This window comes from Verruconis gallopava (genome assembly GCF_000836295.1).
Source record: "Verruconis gallopava strain CBS 43764 unplaced genomic scaffold supercont1.24, whole genome shotgun sequence".
NCBI classification, from domain to species: Eukaryota; Fungi; Ascomycota; class Dothideomycetes; order Venturiales; family Sympoventuriaceae; genus Verruconis; species Verruconis gallopava.
In genome coordinates this window covers 206,154-230,781 of record NW_015622160.1, presented here as the reverse complement: position 1 = coordinate 230,781, position 24,628 = coordinate 206,154, and the positions used below count along the sequence as shown (strand labels likewise).

Here is a 24,628-nt window from a genome sequence, read left to right as displayed (position 1 = left end):
GAAGACACGGGAATACGATGTTCATAGCCAGCCGCCAAACATGAAAGAAGTATAAATAGCTCGCCGATATGCAATGACTTTCTGAATTATCCCGCGTGTCTGATCGCTATGAGACGTTCATTCTTGTTGCTGCCGGTGGCCGGCGTCGCCGCTGGTCTTATCCGACGTGAAGACAAAGAAGAATGCGGATCAACATACAAGCATGTTGCTGTAATCAGCGCAGACGGTCTACATGCCAGCGACATTGACAAATACGTTGCCCTTGGCCCTTCCAACTTCTCCATTCTTCTGTCACACGGCACCCAGTTCACAAATGCTTGGACCTCAGCTCCATCCGACTCCTTCCCAGGAACTCTAGCTCAGTTCACCGGAGCGTCTCCGAGGACGCATGGCGTCTGGTACGATGATACGTATGATCGAACATACTATGCCCCAGGTTCCAACTGCAGCGGTCCTGCTGGTGCTGAAGGTAAACTAGGAACATGAGCATTCTAGTTTGCACGTTGCTAACGGCACGCAGTGGTGTATGACGAGAGCATTGACTACAATGACACGCTGCTATTCTCTGGAGGGATCAATCCAGAGAATCTACCAAGAGCTATTGTGGGAGGGAAGTGCACACCAATCTATCCCCACAAGCGTGTCAGAGTCAACACCGTGTTTGAAGTTGCAGTTGCTGCCGGTCTGAGGACTGCATATACCGACAAACATGTAAGGATCCGAAACTCTCAAATAGGAGCATGCTCTGATTCTTACTTAGCCTGCCTATGACATTGTTCGCGGTCCATCTGGAACAGGCTTGACAACCGGTTATTTCCCGGAGATCAATTGGGCTGGCAATCCTACAGACAACGTCACGGCTTGCATGAAGTATGACCAGCTCCACGTCAATGCCTGGTTGGGATGGCTAGACGGCAAGAATCAACCCAATGCGGAGGGAGACATTGGAGGCCAGATTCCGGCGTTGTTCGGAGGAAACTTCCAAACCGGTCTGCAACCCCCTTCAACCGATGTTTCCATCTAAGAACGGACACTGATATTCATTTCATAGTTTCGGTTGGCCAGAAGACCAAGGGTTACGTCGCTGGCAGTCTGGCATTTTCGTCGGATCTTAAGAAGGCCATCGACTTTGTCGACGCTTCTATCGGCCTTCTGATTAACAAGCTGAAAGCCAAGGGCATTTTTGACGACACGCTGATCATTGTGGCATCGAAGCATGGTCAAGCACCAATCGACCCGACCCAGCTCAAGAAGATTGACCCTAAGAACCTCACAAGCTTGATTGGTGTCAAAACCGACCATATTACTGTACGCAGCATGGTGTGTCCTTTTTTCGACAACGGCGCTAATTTTCAATACAGACGGACGACGTTGCGCTTGTCTTTTTAAGCTCCGCCTCGGACCTGAACACGGCAGTCAAGAATCTCAACGCGAACAAGGCTGCTCTTGCCATCGACGACATCATTTACGGTCAGCGCTTGATCGACCTCGGATTCGGTGACCCTTCCAAGGATCCAGCCGTGCCTGACATCATCATCAAGCCTGTTCTCGGAGTCATCTACACCACCTCCGCCACCAAGATTGCGGAGCATGGTGGTCTCTCTCAAGACGATCGTCATGTTGCTTGCATCGTAAGCAACCCTAAGCTTGCCAAGAAGCAGGTCAACACGTACGTCGAGACAAAGCAGATCGGACCAACTATTCTGAAGGCTCTTGGACTCGACCCAAGCAAGCTGACTGGTGCCGTATTGGAGAAGACAAAGCCCCTGGATGGCTTCTAAGCAACAGTTAATACTAACATTTAAATGGCAATGAGTAATAATTATCCCAGTAACAAATGGGAGCGTTAGTCTATTAATGAAATAAATGCGAAAATGCTTTTCAAGAAAAAAAAAAATAATATGTGACAGTACTTTTCTTCTTCTTTACGACTTCTCAATTTAAATATCAAATCTTCATCATACTTCTAAGTGGTCGAATTTGTACATAACTGAGCGACCGGATCTGGCAATGTCCAACCTTGCATCACATCTGGTTGGGCCATGAACTGCATGAGCAAGCCCGCCTGAAGATGCCATGCGTTGTGGCAATGAAGAGCCCACATCCCTGGAACGTTGTTGAGAAAACGAATGAGAGCGAAGCCGTACGGAGCTATCGTGATCGTGTCTCGTCTAATTGGGTTTGCGTTGAAACTGTTCGTGCTGGTCGCATTCAGTTGCGAGTACAGATCCGTGTCCCAGGGGAAGTACAGGTAGTCGGCATTATGCATGACCCAGAAGTGATGTCCGTGAAGGTGGAAGGGATGCGAGCCGTCGTCGAAGTTCATCACGATGAGATCCACGACCTTGGCCGACGAAGGAATCGTGATCACATATTGGTTGCTGCTGAAGCCTGCGCTGACACCGGCCGTGGAGAACTTGGTTCTGTTTGCGGAATTCAGACCGGCGATGGCCTGATTGAGCGTAGGGTTCTGCAGGCTTGGGATCCACTGCGTGCCGTTGACATTGGCGCGATCCAATGCCTGGCTTCCAATCTCGAAGAAGAATTGGATCTCAAAAACCACGTCGGCCGGAGGGGCTTGCTCTTTGACGGCGGGCGCAAGCAGCGTGTAATTGAGCTCTCCGCACGTTTCGTCAAGAGCGTCAGACCAGTCGATCGACGCGGTGGGTGTTTCAGTGTTATTCTTGTAGGTTACCAAGCCGAGGACCAAAGGATCCAGAACACTATTATCAGCAGCGTAGCAATTCGTGTTCATTCTATGTGATGTCATCAGCCAAGTTTGACCTTGACCTGTAATGGTCGATCTTACTGTGCCCTTAACCAGTAATTCGTGGACGCACTCTGATTTGCTGTCAGAATCGCGGAGTAGCGTTGAGCTGTTGCGATCTCGAATCTGTGCACAGCTAGTGGTTCCGTGACGATCCCATCTGCTTCAATTATGTCCAAAGTGTGATTGTCGACTGATATCTGAAAGGCTGTGAATGCGCCTGCAGAAATGAAGCGTAAACGATCTACAATGGTGAGTTTCGCAGAGTTAGAATGGGAAGGTCGATTTCTTACATCTTTTATTGGCCTCAAACTCAAATACGGGACGCGCCGAATCATTCGAACACGTGTAACCACTGCTTCCATCGTAGGAAGAGCAATTGAAGTAGTTTGTGCCCTGAAGAAGTCCATTGTCAGGTACAGGCTCTGCATTTTCATTTCCAGGAGCCAGATATTGCCCTAACAGAGCTGAAGTCAAATCATGATACCAGTCTTGTACCATAATGACTTGGTCAAAGTCGTACAGCTTTTGGGTTTCTGCCTCTTCGGGTGCATGAACAATAAGAGGACCGCTGATTCCGTCCACAAGCTGCGTGTCCTTGTGTGCATGATACCAGTACGTGCCGTACTGGTTCTCAATGGTAAAATTGTATCTTTGCTGATCAGTCTCCGCGATTGCCTTCGACACATCCCGCAACTTACACTAGCGACTGCTGAGGTGGAATCGGACATTGCGTAATACCAGAGGGACCGTCAAACCAATTTGTGCCATTCTGATACAGTCCATGCCAATGCATTGTAGTCGCATTGGACATCGCATTGGTGACATTGACTATAAGACGATCTCCTCTATTCAACCGGATGATCGGACCAGGGAACTGACCGTTGATCGTAAGAACCGTACGATTTACTCCTGAGGGTCTTCAGATTCCTTATTCGTGCGGCACGGAGTGCGAAAATAACATACCATCTGGTGCAATGTTCGCCTCTGAAACGGTCAGATTGTAAATTCGCACCGTGGGCTCGGCGTTCAGATCCCAATTAGCAAAGTCAAGCTTATAATCTAAGGTGCTCGACCTCCACGACTGGACGTTCGTAGAAGCGTAGGAATTCGCTGTATTGTTTGATCCTGAGGTTGCCGGCGTGGATGTTGTCGTAGGCGCATGATGCTTCTTGAGTCCTAACCCCAATCCCAATCCAAGGGCGAGAGCTAACACACTGATTACGATGAGAAGGATGATCAACACAACTTTAATGCTTCGCCTAGCCAGTGCTGGTTTTTCAGACTCATCCTTGCCATCGACCATTGTTTTAACATCTAGACGGTCTATATCGTAAGACAAAAGAAAGATCGATTACGAGGCTGCTGAGGGAATGGCAAGATGATCAGATATGATAAGAAAGCGAAGCTTCTTGAATAGCTTCCCAGATGATGGCTCGCTTTCGCAGATTCTTGTTTTCAAGAGGTATTCCCGGGCCACAATAATGCGGGCTGCAACGGGATCCAGAACCACGGTCCGCATGCCTTTTCTTCCTTGTTCCATCCGTACGTATCCCGTGCTGCTTGATAGCTACGCGAGGGCGTGGCCGTTGGCGCCTTAGAAATGCAACCATAGTCGCTGCTGCACAAGGTCTAAAGACGAAAGGATCTTCCGGTCCGTCGTGGGATGTTGGTGAAAACCATGCAACGTATGGACGGGGTTGTTTCGACCCACGAGGTTTGCTGGCATGGCTTTGATTGGTCTGTCGAACTTGACGGCCCCGGTTGTCCATCTCATTTTGCCACTCAATTCACGGGCAGCGGCCTCGGATGATGTTTAATGAACACGTCTTGATTGGTCAATTGGAAGCTAAGCAAAAGCTTGAGACGCTTGATGTTGCTTGTGCGCCGAACACCATAAACGCCGAATGCACGCCGTCGCGCGATCCTGATGTTACCTCCGGTGTTGTTTATCCCATCCGATAACGTCTTATTTTTTGTCAAGATGTTCCTAATATATCACAGGGGTGGTGAAGCTCGAACACGTGGGTGGTCTGTTGTATACAGGCAAGATATAATAGCCTGGGTCACGGCGTTGCGGTCATAACCCATCCGACCAGGTCTTTCCAACCTTCCAAGGCTAACACCATGCTGTCGTCTTTGCTGCTCGCTACCCTTGCTACGCAGAGCGTTGTGCTCGCAGCAACATCTGCATCTGAACCACCAGAGAGCACAATTGAACCCACCCTAGCGGCAATTCAATCTGCAGCTGCAACTGCCGTTGCACGATCACCCGTTTCGAATGTAAAAGGCGCTGGTTTCAGTCGCTTCTACCAGATCTGGCTCGAGAATACGGACTATGCCGCTGCTGCTGGAAATGGCGATCTCGAGTTTCTTGCATCGCAAGGCATTGCGCTGACGAACTATTGGGCGGTCACCCATCCTTCCGAGCCTAACTATGCTGCTTCCGTGGGCGGCGACATTTTCGGCATGGACAATGACGAGTTTCACGCTATTCCCAAGAACATCTCAACGGTTGTTGATCTGTTGGATACAAAGGGTATTGCTTGGGGCGAGTACCAAGAAGATATTCCGTACCCCGGCTTCCAAGGTTTTAACTACAGCAACCAGCAGACTTTCAACAACAGCTATGTGCGCAAGCATAACGTGAGTAGTGCGTCTGAATATTGAATGCCAATCGCTGACCAGGACTCAAGCCTCTGATGCTATATGAGTCTGTCACAAGCAACTCGACTCGACTATCTTTGATCAAGGGTTTCGATGCGTTCCACAGTGACGTTGTAAACAAGACGCTTCCGCAGTGGGCGTTCATAACTCCAAATATGACCAATGACGCCCACGACTCAAACATTGGTGTTGCTTCGACGTGGGCGCGCAACTTCCTGACCCCTCTGTTGAACAATTCGTACTTTATGAATGACACTCTGATACTAATAACCTTCGATGAAGTCGAAACATACACTTCTGGAAACAAGGTCTATTCGATCCTGCTTGGTGGCGCAATTCCAACTGAGCTGCACGGCACAACCGACAATACCTTCTACAACCACTATTCTACCATTTCAACCGTCTCGGTGAACTGGGGCTTGCCGTCCCTAGGTCGCTGGGATTGCGAAGCCAATGTGTTCGAGATCGTCGCTAACAAGACCGGATACAAGAATGTTCAGGTCGACACAACCCACCTGTACTTCAATTCGTCTTACCCTGGTCCACTATCCGGCAAGCTCTATGTGCCGGTGTGGCCAGCTCCTTTAACAAAGGCTTCATGCGCTTCGGGCAAGGGAGTCTTGTCCTCGGTCGTCTCAACATGGAATGGTACGACCCCAATTTACAACTATACCAACGTATACCCATATGATGCTGCTGACAACAACAACAACGGCGGTACTCCTACAACCGGAGGCAGTCTCTCATCAAGCGGCACTACTTCCTCAGGCAGTACCTCCGCAAGTGGCAGCAGCGGGTCTGGTACAGCATCTAGTGCATCATCAAAAGCGTTAGCAGCAACTCATGTGCCGGCACTTGGTGTAGCTGGTGTGGCCGGTGTGGCTGGAGCTCTCGTCGCAGCTATGATCTAAAATTCGTCGTCTTTAGTGATAAGATCTGGTATGCTTAATAATTTTGGACACGAATAGTTCAATGAAACATAGCCAATAGTTCCTAAAAAGGTTTCTCAGGTTTCTGTTATTTCATGCATGACCATTTTCATCATTTTGCTGTGTCGTCCTCATATATATACACCGAGGACACCAAGGATTTTGAGGCAGGCTCGAAATATGATTCAAATGTAAGAAAAGTGCCGAGAAGGACGCATTAGACAGGGCGTAAGTCAACATATTTGAAAGAATGTCAAAGTCCCATGGCTCTCAGGACTCGGCTAATCAATGTTTAATGCCAACAGGGAAAGCATTTCGAAATACGAGGCCCTATGGTATTTTTGTCTAGTTCGATTTCGTTCTAGCTCGCTAGATGCCTATCCTGTGTCGCCGATACGGTGCTACAGAAAAAAAAAGGCACTCTCTCATGGTGTTACGCTTATCAAGCCTCAAATACTGCAACCGAGATTTTCCGTTTATTTGGTCCATGGTGGTCGAGAATTGGCGATGCTCTTAAACTCATAGGCCTTGGCTTAGAATCGAGCGGGCGCGAGATTTCAGAAGTAGCTATGACAACGTGGGCGACTTCTGCGCTCAAATGTGGTCAACTATTGCGTAGCCGAAACGGTGTGGCTGCTCATCTTGTGGACGCCACAAATACAACGAGGACTGACCCCGCAACCATCCCAAAGGATGTGTTTGTCCGATCAAGATGCCAGATGGCACAATTGAATAAATCCCGGTAACGAGAAATGGAAAGGGAAGATGTGATACGGCCGAGTTTTAAACCTCAAAATTCGTTTCTTTCCCACAAGAGAGGTAAGCACACTAGAAGTCTCAACCAGTTCTTACTGCGCGCTTGTTTTGTAGAACATCAACAGAAGAGAGTTCAGATGAGCGATTGCCCTATGAGATGCGAGCGTCCGGTTCGTGCCTCTATCTTGTATTTCTTCTCCTGAAATGTCTTCCCGCAGGGCTTCGCATGTTGATGGACCCACTTCTAAGCCAAGAAACGAAGTCTGGCCACGAGGGGTGCAGTAACTTAATTGACGAATAGCATGTTCGCGTTCAACCACTCGTTGCTTGAAATCGATCCCGCAGGTTACTTTCTACCTATCGGCAACGTGCCTTGCATATCCGCATCGAACGAGAATGAGTACATTCCAAGACAATGATTATGCCCAAGGCCTTGGAAGTATTTTCTTTTTCTTTTTTTCTTCTTTTTTGCCTCTCCACGTTTCTCCTGTCCATCGTTCAGTTTATCCCTGAGATTGCGGCGTTTCTCCGGTATCTATATAGGAATTCAGGGAGCAGCACGCTATATCCCTTGGATTACAATGCTTTTAACCTGCACTTAAACGCCATTGAGGATAAACACTCCCTCGGAACGGTATTATTAATCAAAGTTCGTAGAATATTCACCTTCCCTTGGGCATAGTCGGCATGGAAAAGATTGGCAACTCCGCGTATCAAGATTTCGGCGGGATATACTCGCATATCAGCGACCCAAATGAGCGTCGTCGATTAGCCCTCGCTGAGGTTGATAAATCACCTTTGGGGTGGCATCATCTTCGACTTGTCGTTGTTACTGGTGTCGGATTCTTCACAGACGCGTATTCGGTATGCTGTTTCGTACGCATCTGCCTTGAATGACACTTTTTTGACGGCGACTTAGTTGTTCGCAATCAGCTTGGCGTCCACCATGATCGGTATCGTATACTGGCAAGACTCTGACTCTCATGGCGTTCTTCCAAGTTCGGCGGATACCGCGATCAAGGTAGCTAGTTCTATTGGCACTGTGTTTGGACAGATAGTCTTTGGCTATCTTGCCGACTTGCTTGGTCGAAAGAAGATGTACGGCATAGAATTGCTCATCATAATAACCGGTACCTTAGCACAGAGTCTCACATCGCCTTCTCCGGCAATGAGCATTGTTGGAGTCCTAGTTTTCTGGAGGTTTATTATCGGTATAGGGGTCGGTGGGGACTATCCCTTATCTGCTGTAATCACCTCAGAAATGGCAGTTACGAGGTGGAGAGGCGGCATGGTAGCTACAGTGTTTGCTATGCAAGGTTTAGGTCAACTCTTCGCGGCGGTCCTCGCGCTCATTGTCACGATCGCCCACAAAGGCAATCTAGACAATGCGAAAAATCTTGGCAATTGCGATGCTGCTTGCCAGAAGGATCTTGATATCATGTGGCGAATCGTCCTTGGTTTTGGTGGAATCCCCGGCTGGTTCGCATTGTATTACCGATTGACCATACCAGAGACGCCGAGGTACACATTCGACGTTCAACAGGACCTTGAAAAAGCATCCGCAAATGCTGCGAGATTCCGATCCGGCCGAAAAGGTAGCGCTAGGGTTGATGGGTTGCAACAAGCAAAGGCCAATGTTGACATGCGCAAATATCATAAGCGACCGCCAACGCTAGCAGAGTTCTACAGATACTTTTCGCAAAGAAAGCACTTTTTGCAGTTACTGGGAACAGCAGGGTCGTGGTTCTTCCTCGATATCGCTTTTTACGGCCTAGGATTGAACACGCCGACGATTTTGTCAGCCATTGGTTTTGCGAGCAATGGATCCATTTATCATCGCCTTCATAATGCGGCACTTGGCCAGCTCGTTTTAGTTTGCGCAGGCGCAATCCCAGGATACTGGGTTACTGTTTTTACAGTTGACACCATCGGCAGGAAGCCTCTTCAGCTTGCAGGTTTCCTGATACTGACCCTGCTTTTCGCTGTCATTGGCTTCTGTTTAGATCGACTCAGCCAGAAATCTCTTCTGGCCTTGTATATTCTCGCGCAGTTTTTCTTCAACTTTGGTAGGATATGTTCCACTCTGACAACACTGAACAATGCTAACAAGCTAGGTCCTAACGCAACCACGTTCATTGTTCCTGGAGAGTGCTTCCCGACTCGCCTTCGCGCAACTGCTCATGGTTTCTCGGCTGCGTCCGGGAAAATTGGAGCTGTCATTGCGCAGCTCGTCTTTGCTCCAATGACCAAGCGTGGAGCCACAGCCAAGTCCCAAAATCCATGGCTTGACCACGTCATGCAGATTTTCGCCCTTTTCATGCTTTGTGGAGCAGTGACCTCTCTCCTTATACCGGAGACGAGCGGGAAGAGCTTGGAAGAACTTGCCGGCGAGAACGAGTCCACACCCACGTACGAATTGAATTCTACAAACCATTCTTGTCGAAACTCGGCAGATAGTGCTCAGGAATTTGGGAGAACTAGAGACAGCTATGATAGATCTTATGCGTGAGACTCTTCAAAGTAGACTTTTTCGTATTACTAAAAAGAGATTTGAAAGACGGTAGCTTAGCTTCGATTTTACTTCAACACGTGTCAAAACCTCACCATGTTCCTTCTCGCTTCCCTAGGCATATCTAGCAAATACTCGATAACGTCTTCAGCTTTTCTGATTTCTAGCCATCCTAGGGCAGAAGTGGAATGTCTTGAATCCAATAAATTTCTTACAGAGGGAGTCCTAATGATTGCATTTTTGCGAGAAACCTGACGCCCCAAAAACGGAGACCTTGAAAAGACTGGGCACGCCGCAGAATACGAAGACTCTTGGCGCGGCAGACATGTGTTAAGGTTGTTGTTTTCTTTTTTCTCTTGGCCTGCATGCAAAGGCCATTGCGCATTGTTTGGCGTATTCCAGAGAATTACCAAAAGTGGTTACGGGGATTGTCACCAAACTATGCCTCGTAAAAGCAACGTGATCTGCAATGCAATGGGTACAAACTACTAGGGATCTCCACTGCATCGCCGTCATTGGCGAAATTTGCCTGCAGTCAACTGAAGGGATACAAGGACTACATGTGACCCGTCGTATTCAGCGATGAAGGTCTACGCTTCAGCCCAGCAAAGCGGATGGAATGCGGCCATTAGTCTGGCTACTTTAGCTCGGCATCGTCATTATGGATCACTGTGTCAAAGCCGAGTTGGAGTAGCATTGGCTATATCTATGCGAGCATTTTGCAAAGCAAGTTCAACTAGTAGATTTTTCGCGAACTGTACAAACATGAAGACTTTTGAAATAGCCACCAGTATTTTGTTTACGCTCTTTTTGCCAAAATCTGCTCTTTCGACTGTGATTGACGGTTCAGAATGCAAATGTGTAAGTCTGCCTGTTTGTCACGCAACAGGTTTGTTTCTTTCCTGCGTGATACACATGTATGAAATGTTAAAACACCAATACGAGGGCTATCTTGTTAAAGAATTTTTGAAACTTTCAAGCCAATTTGCGACACTGTTATGAGAATTCAATTCGCCAGATGAGTTTGGAGGAGTATACTCACATCACACTTGATGGCTATAGCTGACCAAAATAGATACCTGGAGACCCATGCTGGCCTTCAATGCAAGATTGGTCGGCATTCAACGAAACGATAAACGGTAGTCTCATCGCCAGCGTACCTCCGGCAGAAGCTTGCTATCCCGGAAAATCATACAATGCCGACGCATGCAACCTGATTCTCGCGTCGTGGTTCGACAGCAACTGGCATGCGAAAAGCCCAATAAGTATTGACTATCCAGAATGGGCAAATAATTCTTGTAACCCGATATTTCCCAATGGAACCTCGCTGACTGGGGATCCAAATTCTGGCTCACGCGGGTGCACATTGGGCTATTATCCTGTGTATGCGGTCAATGCGAGTAGTGCAGAGATGATCAGCACCGCTGTAAAGTGGGCGGCCTCCAGAAACATTCGCTTGGTTGTGAAGAATACTGGGCATAGCTTTGCGGGGCGCAGTACTGGTTACGCAAGCCTGTCAATCTGGACTCATAACATGCGTGGTTTCCAGTACCATGATGATTGGAAACCCATCGGCTGTTCCTCGACCAATTCGACAGAGAAACAGAAGGCAGCTACTCTCGCGGCTGGAATGCAAGACCGTGACGTGTATGCTCTTTCGCATGAGCATGGTGCAATAGTAGTCGGTGGCTCGAACCCAAGTGTCGGAATAATGGGATGGTTTCCTGGTGGGGGCCACGGCCCCCTTTCATCATCGTACGGAATGGGCGCTGACAATTTGCTTCAAGCAAAGGTCGTGTTAGCGAATGGAGACGTGGTCATTGCTAATGAGTGCCAGCATAGCGATCTTTATTGGGCTCTTCGAGGTGGAGGTTCGGGGACTTTTGGCGTAATTGTTGAGGCAACAATGATGGCCTTTCCAACACCTCAGACAACAATAACATTATTGAATGTCACCTCATTACCAGGTGATGGCACGAATCTAACAAGTCGCTGGTGGCAGTTGATAGCAGAACTGCATGCAGACTTTCCAGCAATCAAGGATGGCGGGGCCCAGGGGTACTACGTTGTTTCTGCCCCTCCAATTGTTGCGCTTCCAAGCTTCGAATTCTTCACCTATCATTACGAGTCCGACAAAGATACGGTGGATAGCCTATGGAGACCGGTTCTCGACAGATTGAATGAGCACAAAGATTTTGTCAACTATACATTCTTCACCTACACGGCACCAACCTTTTTCGATATATGGAACGCATCAACGGGACAAGCCTTTGAGGCTGTAGCAACAGGGGGAGGATGGATGGCTTCGCGCTTATTGACACGCAGAGCTCTGACAGAGGACATCCAGGCAGTTGCGAAAGCGTTCGAGAAAGCCGGTCCAATACTGATTGGCCATATGATCGCTAATGACAAAAATCGTCGGCTCGATAGCGCCCTGAATCCTGGATGGCGTGATACCGTAGTTCACGTTGTGGTTGTAGCTGAGTACCGCGATGGTGACCCGCCCGATGTTAAAGAGAAGGCGAAGGAGGAAACAATGAGTGTCAAAGCATACGCCTTGAAGCAGATCTCTCCAGAGGCAGGCGCATACTTTAACGAGGTATCACGTCTACAACCGTGTTTTGATATAGCAATTACTGACATCTTCAGATGAATCCGTATGAGCCAGACTGGCAGTATACTTTTTTCAGCAAGAACTATCCTCGTCTTCGCAGAATTAAGGACAAATACGATCCAACAGGAGTATTATGGTGTTTGAGCTGCGTAGGCAGTGAGGACTGGATTGAGAAGGAGAATAAGAGACTGTGTCGTCCGTCTTGGTGGTAGAATGAGCGCTTTGGGCGCTTTCATCGTGAATTTTCAGTTTCCCAAATCGTGATCAACGGTTGATTTGACCTTTCAACCTTTTCCGTTCATGAGGTTAATAGTCAGATTACGTAATACAAGGCCTTCGTTGATTGGCTCGGACTTGGCTCTTCAAGCTAATCCTCTTTCAATTTTTTTTGGTGTCGCCCTTTGCCGGGAAACATTGCAACACCATACCCAAACTCTGCTGCTTCCCAAGTCGTGGACTGAACGAACGTGCTTGTGATTCTTTATCTGTAGTCCCTCTAGAGCTACAAAAAATAAAGAGGCCTCGCTTATCTGGATCTATGATAGGTCCTCAGCAATCCCATGGCAATGGCAGACGACGGTCTACTTCTTAATTTTTCGATCGGCGATACGCCGATTATCAGTCGCTCTAACCTCAAGGGGGGAACCTGGAGAGCCAGGAGGAGAGTCCAAAAACAAGAACAACATCGTCCTAATGAAGACCCGAAGTTGGAGTCTGCACTCGAACGGCCGTCAAAAAGACAGAGAACGATACAATCACAGGACTTGAATGGAGAGAGTCGTTCAAATAGCCACCCAAAAGCGACATCAGAAAAGCCAAAGCAGGTTATTTCATCCTTGTTTTCGTTTAATCCTTTACCAACGACCCAAGAAGGATCCAAAGATGGCGCTGAAATCGCTCCGGTCGAGCCAACTAATGCACCTTTAACAGCGGAACAGGAAGGACTCGTCAATTTGGGATTGCTTCCAAGACTTGCAACTCATCTCACAAACAAGATGAATATCAGTGCTCCAACGGCAATACAAAAAGCGGCAATAGGTCCCCTTGCCACTTCAGATTCAGATGCATTCATCCAAGCTGAGACAGGTTCAGGGAAAACACTAGCGTACGTTCTGCCAATTGTCCAGAGAATCATGCAAATGTCAGAAAAGGAACAAAGGATACATCGAAACTCTGGGCTTTTCGCGATTATCCTTGCTCCCACTCGTGAATTGAGCAAACAGATATTCGTCGTGCTTGAGCACGTTCTGAGATGCGCTCACTGGGTAGTTCCGGGTATTGTCGTTGGCGGCGAGAAAAAGCAGTCGGAAAAAGCACGCTTACGGAAGGGTGTGAACATTCTGGTTGCAACGCCTGGAAGACTTGCCGATCATTTAGACCATACCGAAGCATTGGATGTTAGCAAAGTGAGATGGCTCGTGCTAGACGAAGGCGATAGACTGATGGAACTTGGATTTGAGGAGGACATTAAGAAGATTGTCAGTAAGCTCGACTCCGCTGTGAAGTCGAGGAATCATGACACTACAAATCTACCGACAAAGAGAGTCAACGTTTTATGCTCGGCAACGATGCGAATGGATGTCCAGCGACTAGGGGAAATCAGTTTAAACAATGCTGTACACATACAAGCAGACTCCAGCCACTCCACAAAGACAGACATGAACGGGACCACGTCCGGAGAAACCTTTTCCGCACCGGCACAGCTGAAGCAAGCATACGGCATTGTTCCGGCAAAATTACGACTTGTCTCACTCGTTGCGCATTTAAAGCGAACTTTTGTGCGGAAGGGCGCTGTATCGAAGGTTATCGTTTTCATGTCTTGTGCAGACACTGTGGATTTCCATTTCGAAGTTTTCATACGAGCTGCTGGAGCTGCACAACAAACAAATGACCAAAGCTCGGAGAAACCCGATGCGGAGCTCATCAAAGACAAGAAGAACAACAAGTCAACATCAAGCACAGAAGCTCAGACTATTGGAACGTCACCTCTCCTCTCTAACCCGCAGAATACCGTAAGGGTTTACAAACTACATGGATCTCTCCTCCAGGCAGTACGCACACAAACTCTCCGGAGCTTTAGTCGAGATTCAGACCCTGCCGTTCTTATTTGTACGGATGTTGCTTCTCGTGGCCTTGACTTGCCCAATGTCGATCTTGTTGTTGAGTACGACCCTCCATTCAGCAAAGAGGAGCACCTCCATCGTATTGGCCGTACAGCCCGTGCTGGGCGCGACGGCAGGGCAACTATATTCTTATTGCCGGGTTGTGAGGAAGGTTACATCGACATTCTGAAGGAGGGACGTCACGATGGCGGTCTCGGTCTTATACGACACCTTGCAAACGATCTCCTGAGAAAAGGATTTGCTACGAAGGATGAGCAAGGGAGGGAAAAGGAAGCTGGATGGGAAGAAAGAGCTACGGAATGGCAGTTGGATATAGAACGATGGATTTTGGATTCACCCAAGATGCTGGAGATGGCTCGGCGTGCCTTCCAGAGTCATGTCAGAGCTTATGCTACTCACGTGGCGGCTGAAAGACACATCTTTGACATTAAACAACTGCACCTCGGTCATTTATGCAAGGCGTTCGGGCTCAGAGACAAACCTGGAAGCATTAATGTGCCTGGAATGAGACAGAATGCTGGAAAGGTCAAGCAAGAAAGACGAAAAGCTGGAGGCGGCACGAAACGTAGTGCCAACGGGGATTCTAAGCAGAGCGACATCGAAGATACTTTGGACGTATCAGAAAAGCAGGATGCCGAGGAAGCAAGGCGGATGATGAGAATGAAAGCCAAGATGATGAGCGTAGGGGCAAATGAGTTCAATTTGGGTTAAGCTGGACTCCGAAGTTAGCAGGCACTACAGATGAAAACGTTAACACGAGCATACCTAGAATAATACCAAAGTAACCTGATATGTGGAACCATAGCGGCTTGCCACGCCATACGCGACGTGCCTAGCGGTGAACAAATGAATCTATTTGGAGCCCATGATCTTCTTTCTGATCCTCTTTCCTAATTCCTAATTCCCTCTTCACTTTTCGACGCGCATCTGCCCTTAAGCTCGTGGAAGCATCCCAATCAAAATTCACCACGCAGCTTCCAAGAACCGTCGCTTGTCAACCAATCACAATGCACGCACAGCTCATCATTTTTTACCTCCACATCGCGGTCTCGTTTGCAGGTGAATCGTCCTAGAGAGAAACATGACGCCGATGTGTTGCTGATGAACAAGAGTCCCCTTAGCCACGAGTTTGGTCCGCGGTGAAGTAGACAGCTTACCTTGGCGGTGCCATTCGGCGCGTGGTACGGTAACCCACCGAGTATGCGTCATGAGCCGTTCTGATCGAACCTTTATGAAGAAGGCTGTAGGACTGATAACGACTGCTGTGACGGATGGAGCTGCAGCCATGTGATGGCGTCACCGCCGTTCATTTTCGTCTGCGCCTAGTACGTTCTCAAAAGCAGACGCTCTTTTGGTGGCGCTCATGGCGATTTGGTCAGGCCAAGACGCGTGCTAGATTGACAAGTTGAGGAAAACTGGGTATCATATTTGCGTTTCAGTTGCGCTTCCTATCATCAAAGATCCGGCCATTTCGGCCACCTTATGCAAGGACATGTTCTTCTTACAAAAAGTAGTCAGCGACCGGTTTCTTGGCCGGCATTCCCCTTGAATCCTGTGGCGCTGCCTCAAAAACTCTATATCTTCTCCCGGGACCTATTGGGCTTCCGCCGACGCCTTCTTTTCTATCCACATCTCCATTCGTCCTCCTCACATACCCGCCGTTGCTCCCGTCCTCGCCAAGTTCCAGGATCGCGGCCACATTGCCACACCTATAACAGTAATTTGGAGCGCTCCACACGGTCACGATCCGACTGTCAAACATCTCTTTGAAACCTTCCATCACGAGTTGATGGGCACGAGCAATTAGAGAGAGATCATTGCGGTGGTTGAAACACTTCACGATATCAGCGCCAAAGAGGAAGCCGGCACCTCGCGGGGAGAGTCCCCAGCCGTCGATCTCGTCGGGATCGGACCAGAGGAGGTCACACATGGCGCCCTCGTGAGGAACTTCTTGTTTACGATCCAACAGTCGAATCTTGTCGATTGTGTCTATCAGCGGGCTCAACCCGCCGTGCACGCAAAGTACAGCACCACTGCTTGGGCTCGATGAGGAGCCGTCGCTGAGTCCGGAAGCGCCCGTTCCGCTTGGACCAGTTTTCACGGGCGTCGCGAGGGGTGAGCTCGAATCCAACGGCTTATCCTCCGGAGCGTTGCGCGGGAAACGTGATATTATTTGACCGTCTGCATTAAGAATTTCGATTTCGATGTCCTCATCTTCAAGGCCCATGCTCGTGGTCATCGTTGCTTGCGACGACGCGATGTCGGCGCCAGCGCCGTTGGCATAATCTGATTTTGTAGGCTCGAGATTCGTCGCTGCGCCCGTGACAAGAGCGCCAAGAGCAAGGTAGTCAAACACTTCGCAGCAATATCTAAGTTAAGGTCAGAAATATGGATCACGCACGCACGCTTTCTAGAGCAAAAGATGTCTCTAGAGCTAAGGGATAGACAGCGACGTACCTCCACACATTGGCGCTCCCATATTTCCGCATGCATTCATCGTAGAAGCCATACACCGTTGTGATTTGGCGCGACTCGTGGTTACCTCTTATAAGCGTGATACGATCTGGGTAGCGAACCTTCAGGCAAAGAAGGAGCAAGAACGACTCCAGCGAGTAGAATCCCCGGTCGACAAAGTCGCCCATGAAGAGGTAATTTGTCTCTGGCACATCGCCGCCCACGCGGAAGAGCTCCATGAGGTCATGAAATTGGCCGTGAATGTCACCGCATATCTGGTCAAGGAGTGGTTAGCGATTCTATTCGCGTGCCCGATTTCTACAATTTGTTGGTAAAACAGAGGGATGTAGGTACCGTGACGGGCGCATCTACCCCGACCACATTGCCTTCTTCTATGAGAAGCTCTCGCGCCTTGTAACACAATTCTCGAACTTGATTCTCGGGTATCGGTCGACATGCTCGTAGTTGGGCAATCGCCCTGTAAAGGCTGTCAGCGAAGTAGATCCCGAAATTCGAGACCACGTCGAACACACTTGTCAAGATCACTCATGATTGCGCAGCCACTACGGCTGGCCAAGTTCGCTTGAAAAGATGGCTGGATTGATGCAGAATTGCGCGCGTGTGGACTTGGAGAGCTCGAAACTGGACTTGTTGGCGTTTAGGTTTACGGGAACGTAGTGCAAGTGGACTCGAATGCGCGACTTAAGCCTTCGAAGTTGGTCGCAACAAGAACGGGATATAGAGATCCTTGGTAACGCAAAGGAAACAAAAAGTGAATTGCGTTTCTTGCTGTGCTGCGTCGCCGCCGTTGCTGGGATCCAGAGCGTGAAGCGGTGCGAAATTCACGCTAACCAAGAACAGAAAAGTCTTTCACTCTTCTCGATCTTCCGCTGTACATTCGTCGAGCAAGCCGGACATCAAAGCAATTGAGGCTCCAAACATGCGCATAGTCTTTTTGTCTTTCTCAACATAGAGGCATCTGGTGCGTACTGTGCTGACACTTTTATGTGGCCATTGACTAATGTTGTGATCCGGAATCAGATCAATGCGCTTCTCTTAGTCCAAATCCAGAGTCCTCACGAATCGCTCGACTCGTGAAGATGCCGCCAGCACTGCACCCTCGTTCTTCGATGACGCTCACACTCTTCTCCTCTACTCTTGCTCTGTCCTTTTTGGTAGTAGGATTGCCACACCTTGTCCCATGTCCTGTACAGCCTCAAGCTTTCGCCGACGACGGCACGCCTCTGCCGAGGCGGCAACGAAGACGCAGGCCCGACGATTCTAGCACAGCGGGAGATGACACGTTATTGAGCGACTCGCAAATAACTAGGCGAAGAGAATGTCCTGTTCCAAAGCCGGGAGGACTTGTCGGCCAGGTCCTGGGGTTGACGAAGGGTGACGACAGTCCAGAAAAGCCAGTAGTGAGAATAGAGAAGTTCGAACCTAGGATACGAAGAATAGCGGGGCAAGAGGGTGATGGGAAAGGTTGATGCAGGTCGTCCTCATAACCCGGCATACACATACAAGCACATTGCGATGAAGTCCTATGTCTAATGTTGTAATATCTTTGCAATGCCTATACGGCGCATACTAGAAATAGGAAGGCATCGCAGTACATCCATGTTTCGCCATGGTGTACGCAATACGCCTAAAGAAATGCAATTGCAGAACAGTTCGTGAGATCATGATGAGCTGTCCGAAGAACTCTTCAAAGACTTGACAGCCTTGGGACGTAAACGACATCCAATCCCCGGAAGGACGTCGATTTCGGCCTCAGCAATGGTCACCTTCATTTTTCCTGAATTCGTTCTCACCCATTTTCCGTGCTTGGACACTGTTCTCAAGAACTTGACTCCAAATGAAACGAATAGCAAGCGCTTCCCTAATGTTTCCGCTGCTTTTGATGTTCAAGTTTAACAAGCTTTCGAATTTGACGCGGTAAAAGTTATACTTTGCGGCCTCATGAGCATATTCGTAGAGCATAACAAGTCAGACACGTCTTCATCGAATACAATGGCCACTCCGAAAGTTCCTAATTCCCAGTCGTGGATTTTGAAAACCCACGGTCCCTCTCTGATGGATGGCCCGTTAAATGCCAAGGGGTAAACATTTGAGCGCTCCAACGTCCAATTTTCGTTGCGAATTGCAAAAGGTCAGAGAAGATCCAGGTAGATTGTTAAGATCGAGTTGATGTTTTTTATTTTATTTTATCTTGCCGAAGTCGAAGCAGAATCCTCGAGCATGGCGTGCATTGTGAAAAGCACAATACCTTGGGAGACCTAGTTCGATCCGACGCAGATTTCATCTTGATCGACTTCTTAACTCTTCCCTTCTTTCTAGCCTTCCTCTCTGCTTCTCTGCTCTTCTTATTCCCAAAAGACATCTTCTGCTCTCCCATTCGTCGAGCGGCTGAATGCATGGAAATTCAAGCCGTCCTACTGACACCAGCAGACAAGCCCTCGGAAGGCTTAAATAATTCACTTCGTAGAAAAGATGCATATATATATATGTGTGTATGTAGACAACAATAGAACCTGACTCATGCGGATATGTCTCCATCTGTAAAGCACTCAGCATCTTAGGAAAACTGCACAGAGCTAAAGATGCTATTTGATGGCGTCTCTCAAGCAAGTAGGACAACTAACGCCCCAGTGCAATTGCGTCGTCTCCGCCTGGTCAATGGAGCGATTGCAAATTTTAAAGGAGTCCCAGGCCACATTTGCGGCTGCGCGGACAGAACGACACACGGTCGACTTGAGCCTGCCATGCCTTTATCCGCGCGGTTCAATTTAGAATGTTCTTATGATGAACATGACCGCTGGAGACGCGTCCATTCGTCACTGCTTGGTTCGCGTTGCTGTTGCTGTTGTTATTTGCCACGGCAAAATAAAACGAGGTCAACATGCAATTCAAAATAAAAATGAAAAGAGCAAGAAGAAATTACAAAGTTCGAGAAGATAACCCGGCTGCGCCGCCCTCGATCTTCACAAACCTAAGCCACTTGCACACGGAAACAAAATAAACAGAAGGAACTTTGGGTTTTTTTTTTTAAATGATCCTATCGTGGCATTTCTATTCATCACTATGTGATCTAGGTTTTTAATGTAACGGGAGATCCGAACGGCGACCCGATCCTGACTTGCTTTCGCCCATGCAACGTTTCAACGTAAGGCGCGCAACTCTATGCCTTGGGCGCAATCATCAATGCCTTGTTCTGGCCATCGAACACGACGTACTGGCTCCTGAACATGACGTCGCCGTAAATCTGAAGGTTGGAGCCGCCGTTACTCTGGACGCCGCCGAAGCACGTGTTAGCGTCGACCTGGGCGAAGGTGATGCCGGAGCCGGGAACGACAGCCATGTAGTTGGGTCCGATGTTGACACCAAAGTCCGGGAGCGCGGCGTTGCAAGGGTAGGTGAAACCACCAACAGTCGCATCGTTCGTGGCGCCCTGGACCTTGGAGTAGTAGGCGTTGGCGACGGCGTCGTCAACGAGGAGGAGAGAAGTACCGGTGTCTAGACAGACTTGTTAGCTTCTGAAAGCAATCGAGACGCCCCAAAAAAATGACATACCAGCAATAGCAGGAGAGGCGTTGGGGTTGGTGACCTTCTGGTTGCCAATCATGACAGCTGGAGAGGTGACCTGCCAGAAGCCCGACGAAGAATTCACAGGGACGGTGGTGAGCTGGCCTTGGAACTTGGTCTGGTCAATAGCACCGAATGTGTAGCTACCTGTAGAGTCGTTTCTCAAGTCGACAGAGAAGACCGGCATGGCTAATTGCGGCATGACCGTGTCAAAGAAAGTGGTCTGCTGAGTGGGCTTGACGGTGTTGAGTTTTGAAAAGGCGAGACCGACGAGGCCGTCGTTTTGGGTGTCCTGTACAAAGGATTGAGAGACAGCGGTAGCGAGTTCAACAGCCTGGCTAGTGGCGGTTGCGCCGCCAATGTTGACTGTGTCGGTGCCAACGATACCGGCGGCACCGGAGCCATCGCCGTAAGAAATTTGCCAGGTCGAGCCCTGGAGCAACTTGAATGTCTGGGACTTGTTTGGATCGAAAGCAGTATGCTGGCCAATTGTTCGCTGCGACAGAGCAGTGCTGAACACCCATCTAAGTGACGTAGTTTAGCGTGAGTCACATGTCAAGAAGCAAGGGAGAACATACAGATCAGAGGAACCTGTGTCGAAGTCGAGGGTAACAGTTTGTCCGCCGATGTTGACTGGAGAGAGATATTCCGCAGCATTTGCTTCCGGTACAGCTTGAACGGTTCCAGTGCCAGAACCGGTGGCGTTGCTACTCGCGGTCGTATTGGCAGCACGCGCTGGCATGGAGAAGCCGAACTTTCTGTACGCCGCAGCCATAGCCCTTGGGCCGGCGGTAGGGTCTCTCCTGTTGATGGAACGCTTCACATAATGGGTGAAGGAGCGCTTGTTCAGCGTCCGCGCGGGCGCGGGCGCACTGAGCGCGACAGCCGCGAAAAGCGAGACGAGAAAGAGGACGGTTCTTAAAGAATGCATGGTTGAGGGAAATTTGAGAGGAGGTCGAGAAGAGTGATAATGAAGCTGGCCGGCAGCAAAAGAACCCAAAGACTATACAGGGAGGGAGGGACGAAGGATATCAAAGTTACAGGCGTCTGATATGCCTTGGTGCTGCCCTCAATGGGTTTATCCCAAATATACAATGCCGTTGACCGAATGCAAGGCTAAGCAAGAAATGAAAGAACAGATCCCACAAAGAAAGAAATGTGGCGAACTGGCCGCACAACGAAAGTGAAGTTAAGAATGGAATGGGAATAAGACGAGAGGAAGGGGGGGGAAGAGAGGATAGGATGAAGAACAAAAGAAGCTTCGTCGAGGCTCTGGGCTTCGCAAGCATTAGTATCTTCACTCGATCAGGTTGACCCCAGGCAAAGCAAACATCCGAAAGCCATTCGTTACATGGGGCCGGGCGGCGGGCAGGGACGCGCACGTCTGCGGCTCCTGTGCCATATTGTTCGACTGGAAACACATTGCGTTGTAGAGAATTATCGCCGAAGGGCGAGTCGACGGTTTCCGCTTAGGCAAGGACACCACTAGGTCCGCGTTGCAAGTTGGGCCATGACGCGCATCGACCTGTCGGACGCGGGGAACATCATTGGAGGCGACGAGCAGGAGATGAGAAATCTTGGAGCACTTTGTCTCCACCGAGGAAACACGTCTTCAGGTGACCATTGGACATGAGATGTGCGTGTGTTTTGGCTGGGCAGCCAGGGGGCACGCAAAGGGAGTTTCAAGCGCCCGGGAGTCGTTTCAGCTTGTTGAGTGGTGCTTTTCGCTTTTCGCTCCTCTTGCCGGTTACGTACCAAAGAAAACGTGACTTTTGGTGCCGCCATCAGATCAGATGCTTGCAACAAGTTGCCTCATACGTTTCTGATGATGCTTGCTTGTTGTGGAAGGGCCTTTTCATCCTAAGCCGGGATGGAAGTGTGGTTGTTTCGAGCTCACCGCACAGGCGCTGGGCAACCAAGCTTACCGTAGCTTGTCATCCACAGTTGGAACAGCGATTTCATGTGTTCACAACTGTCCGGTAGAATATCGTCCGTCTAGGAGGAGGGATTTTTTTAATAAAAAAAATAAAAAAAAATCACCGTCATCAACTACATCAGAAGAGCCTCTCCATGCGGACCGCGTATTCACTCGCTGTTGTAGCGAAGGTTCAAAAATAAAATCTGGGGCGACGAGAAACGCATAAGGACGCCACTCCGATCCTTAGAAAAGCCACTCGTTCTGGCGCAGGAGAAGCCTCAGCTTTCTATGTTTCAAAGGCTTGGCCTCCCTCGCAGAGTCGGAAGTGGCACAAATGAAAACGGCACCTGTTTCGACGTCGTAGAGCGACGGGTGATGGGGGTAATGTTGCTTTGCAGGGGGAATGAGACAGGCCTGGGCTCCATCTCGGTATCCTTTTATCAAAAGCACGCTGAAGAGGGAGGAAGTATCGCACCACATTTTCCCGAGTTTCTCAAGCTCTCCAGCACTTCAATCAAAAAATTGAATGGGGCCGCCGAAAGCTGGCGAATAAAAAAAATTTTTTCCAAGCGAATCTGTTGTTCGTGGAGGAGAAACGAAGTAGCGGTGCAGTCGAGACTATTGTGAGGCGAAACACGTGTCCACTCACGAGTGCAAAGACAATAGATGATCTCTCTAGGTTGATATTGCGTAGCCTGCCTGTATGGAGCGCACAAAAAAAAAACGTATTCAACTGCAGCTCTACGAGCGGGCTGCTCAAGTCCGGCCCTTCTTGAATCTCTCATGCCACTTCCGAACCTTTGATGGAGGCCTCGTTTCGAGACCATGGGAGGCTGCGCTGGACGAGCCTGCGAGCATGTGTTCGGGCTTCAATACAACAGTGTCGGCCGTGGGCTGTGCAATGATGTCCTTGAGCGGGTTAGCGATGACGGTGAAGCCAAGAGGCATGCAGCTCTCCGTTGGATATATACACCAGTGTACGCACCTGCAGAAGATCCAGGCTCAGATCGCCTCGCCACTTCTCAAATAAAGTGTCCTTCCACGCTTCCATGAACGCAGAGACTTGCATCGCCTGGTCGGCCGCAGCGCTTGTTTCCAGTAGCAGCGCAGCGACGAGTTGTGCGCACCTCGTCTGGTCAATGGAACAACCTAGATGAAACGGTCAGCGCTTCGTGCGCGCACTCACGTGCGTGTCGCTTTGTAGCCGTACTTCTGGAGCCGTTGTCTTCGTCGCTCATGACGCTGGGATCTTCCATCCGTCGTAGCAGAGCATCAAACATTCCTCTCGGAAAGTCTTCATCCTCCACCGATCTCCACAAGTCTTCGGTGGGAAATGCAGATCCCATGTCGATGCTTGCGGCTACGGCTGCCGTCACGATTGACCTCCACAGCTGCAAGAGCACATCTGCGGTTGGGCGGAAGATGGCTCCTTGTTCTTCGAACGCGCAGATGGAGAGCCACGCGTCGTGGATCTCACCGCTCGAAAGGGGGATGTCGCTGCACACGTCTTCGTACGAAGCCTTGGCGGCGGCGGCCACGTCCGAGTTGCGCGACGAGTACTCTGGCAGCCGTTTTCTCAGGTAGGGCAGTGCAGACTCGGTCGACTGGGACAGCTCCAGCGTGATGCCGCACGAGGAAATGGCTCGGATGCCGTGCGATGGCACGGCGTCCGGATCATGGCCGCGTGTCACAGCCGGTCGCACGACGAACAATGAATTGGACGTCTGAACGGAGCGGACGGGGAACGTTTTGTTGCTTGAGCAGAGCACCGCGTGCCCGGATTCGGCTTCGGATTTCAGCTGCAGTCTGATCGAGCAGTCAGTTTGTCGGCTTCTTTCATCAGCGGCGACACGGCTTTGGCTGCGGTCTTACACGGGCGACGGACCGGCGTGGCCCGCGATCAGTTGCACCAGCTCGTCTGGCAGTTCCACGAGCTGGAAGTTGGTCAGATTCCGGGCGATTGAGAAGTCGATCGAGGGAGCCTGCTGCGTGGACATGGTAGCGTCTGTATGCGGCCGCGCGCAGGGCGACGGATTGCGAAGCGAGCAGCGCTCAGGTACGCGTACAGAACTGTATTGTATACGCGTACACACATATATGTGTGTGTGTATGCACTGCGTGTCCCACGGAATGTGCATCCACGGCGCGTTGCAGATGGCGTTGCGGGCCCGGTGGCGAGCAGCGACGGCGTGTTACTCGTGAATCTCGGTCTGTCCGTCCGTCTCTGTCCTTCTCCTTTTCTCCTCTACTCTGCTTTGCTCTCTTTCTATCTCCTGCGTCTGGCGTGCGAGCGCTGTGATCGTAGC

At 49.7% G+C, this 24,628-nt stretch overlaps 9 protein-coding genes across 11 annotated transcripts; 5 read left to right on the top strand and 4 right to left on the bottom strand.

The window, feature by feature from the left end:
* Positions 1–108: 108 nt before the first annotated feature.
* Positions 109–1,781, top strand: PV09_06730 (uncharacterized protein; the record flags this gene model as incomplete). Its single annotated transcript, XM_016360413.1, has 5 exons — positions 109–469; positions 521–711; positions 761–989; positions 1,052–1,308; positions 1,362–1,781. 5 exons carry the CDS (start codon positions 109–111, stop codon positions 1,779–1,781), a joined length of 1,458 nt encoding a protein of 485 aa, XP_016211752.1.
* Positions 1,782–1,903: 122 nt separating this feature from the next.
* PV09_06729 (uncharacterized protein) lies at positions 1,904–4,421 on the bottom strand. Its single transcript, XM_016360412.1, has 5 exons — positions 3,734–4,421; positions 3,469–3,679; positions 3,061–3,419; positions 2,810–3,011; positions 1,904–2,756 (listed from the first exon to the last, which is right to left on the bottom strand). Exons 1-5 carry the CDS (start codon positions 4,071–4,073, stop codon positions 1,967–1,969), a joined length of 1,902 nt encoding a protein of 633 aa, XP_016211751.1. The 5' UTR covers positions 4,074–4,421; the 3' UTR covers positions 1,904–1,966.
* A 254-nt stretch (positions 4,422–4,675) lies between these two features.
* PV09_06728 lies at positions 4,676–6,434 on the top strand. Of its 2 annotated transcripts, XM_016360411.1 has the most exons (3): positions 4,676–4,709; positions 4,772–5,413; positions 5,464–6,434. In XM_016360411.1, exons 2-3 carry the CDS (start codon positions 4,895–4,897, stop codon positions 6,343–6,345), a joined length of 1,401 nt encoding a protein of 466 aa, XP_016211750.1. In that variant the 5' UTR covers positions 4,676–4,709; positions 4,772–4,894; the 3' UTR covers positions 6,346–6,434. The 2 variants fall into 2 exon arrangements, with proteins under 2 accessions (XP_016211750.1, XP_016211749.1); XM_016360410.1 differs by having other exon boundaries at positions 4,676–5,413.
* A 3,949-nt stretch (positions 6,435–10,383) lies between these two features.
* Positions 10,384–12,594, top strand: PV09_06727 (uncharacterized protein). Its single transcript, XM_016360409.1, has 3 exons — positions 10,384–10,489; positions 10,704–12,227; positions 12,278–12,594. Exons 1-3 carry the CDS (start codon positions 10,394–10,396, stop codon positions 12,452–12,454), a joined length of 1,797 nt encoding a protein of 598 aa, XP_016211748.1. The 5' UTR covers positions 10,384–10,393; the 3' UTR covers positions 12,455–12,594.
* A 76-nt stretch (positions 12,595–12,670) lies between these two features.
* On the top strand, positions 12,671–15,198 carry PV09_06726 (uncharacterized protein). Its single transcript, XM_016360408.1, has one exon. The coding sequence runs from the start codon at positions 12,803–12,805 to the stop codon at positions 15,074–15,076; it is 2,274 nt and encodes a 757-aa protein (XP_016211747.1). The 5' UTR covers positions 12,671–12,802; the 3' UTR covers positions 15,077–15,198.
* A 576-nt stretch (positions 15,199–15,774) lies between these two features.
* Positions 15,775–17,603, bottom strand: PV09_06725 (serine/threonine-protein phosphatase 4 catalytic subunit B). Its single transcript, XM_016360407.1, has 4 exons — positions 17,353–17,603; positions 17,174–17,297; positions 16,823–17,094; positions 15,775–16,734 (listed from the first exon to the last, which is right to left on the bottom strand). The coding sequence occupies exons 1-4, from the start codon at positions 17,367–17,369 to the stop codon at positions 15,867–15,869; spliced, it is 1,281 nt and encodes a 426-aa protein (XP_016211746.1). The 5' UTR covers positions 17,370–17,603; the 3' UTR covers positions 15,775–15,866.
* A 115-nt stretch (positions 17,604–17,718) lies between these two features.
* Positions 17,719–18,549, top strand: PV09_06724 (uncharacterized protein). The gene is made up of 2 exons (XM_016360406.1): positions 17,719–17,801; positions 17,861–18,549. Exon 2 carries the CDS (start codon positions 17,920–17,922, stop codon positions 18,307–18,309), a length of 390 nt encoding a protein of 129 aa, XP_016211745.1. The 5' UTR covers positions 17,719–17,801; positions 17,861–17,919; the 3' UTR covers positions 18,310–18,549.
* A 1,311-nt stretch (positions 18,550–19,860) lies between these two features.
* PV09_06723 (uncharacterized protein) lies at positions 19,861–22,241 on the bottom strand. Its single transcript, XM_016360405.1, has 3 exons — positions 20,983–22,241; positions 20,393–20,928; positions 19,861–20,335 (listed from the first exon to the last, which is right to left on the bottom strand). The coding sequence occupies exons 1-3, from the start codon at positions 21,333–21,335 to the stop codon at positions 20,001–20,003; spliced, it is 1,224 nt and encodes a 407-aa protein (XP_016211744.1). The 5' UTR covers positions 21,336–22,241; the 3' UTR covers positions 19,861–20,000.
* A 708-nt stretch (positions 22,242–22,949) lies between these two features.
* Positions 22,950–24,620, bottom strand: PV09_06722. Of its 2 annotated transcripts, XM_016360403.1 has the most exons (4): positions 24,195–24,620; positions 23,533–24,128; positions 23,308–23,471; positions 22,950–23,231 (listed from the first exon to the last, which is right to left on the bottom strand). In XM_016360403.1, exons 1-4 carry the CDS (start codon positions 24,458–24,460, stop codon positions 23,079–23,081), a joined length of 1,179 nt encoding a protein of 392 aa, XP_016211742.1. In that variant the 5' UTR covers positions 24,461–24,620; the 3' UTR covers positions 22,950–23,078. The 2 variants fall into 2 exon arrangements, with proteins under 2 accessions (XP_016211742.1, XP_016211743.1); XM_016360404.1 differs by having other exon boundaries at positions 22,950–23,216; positions 23,308–24,128.
* Positions 24,621–24,628: the final 8 nt, after the last annotated feature.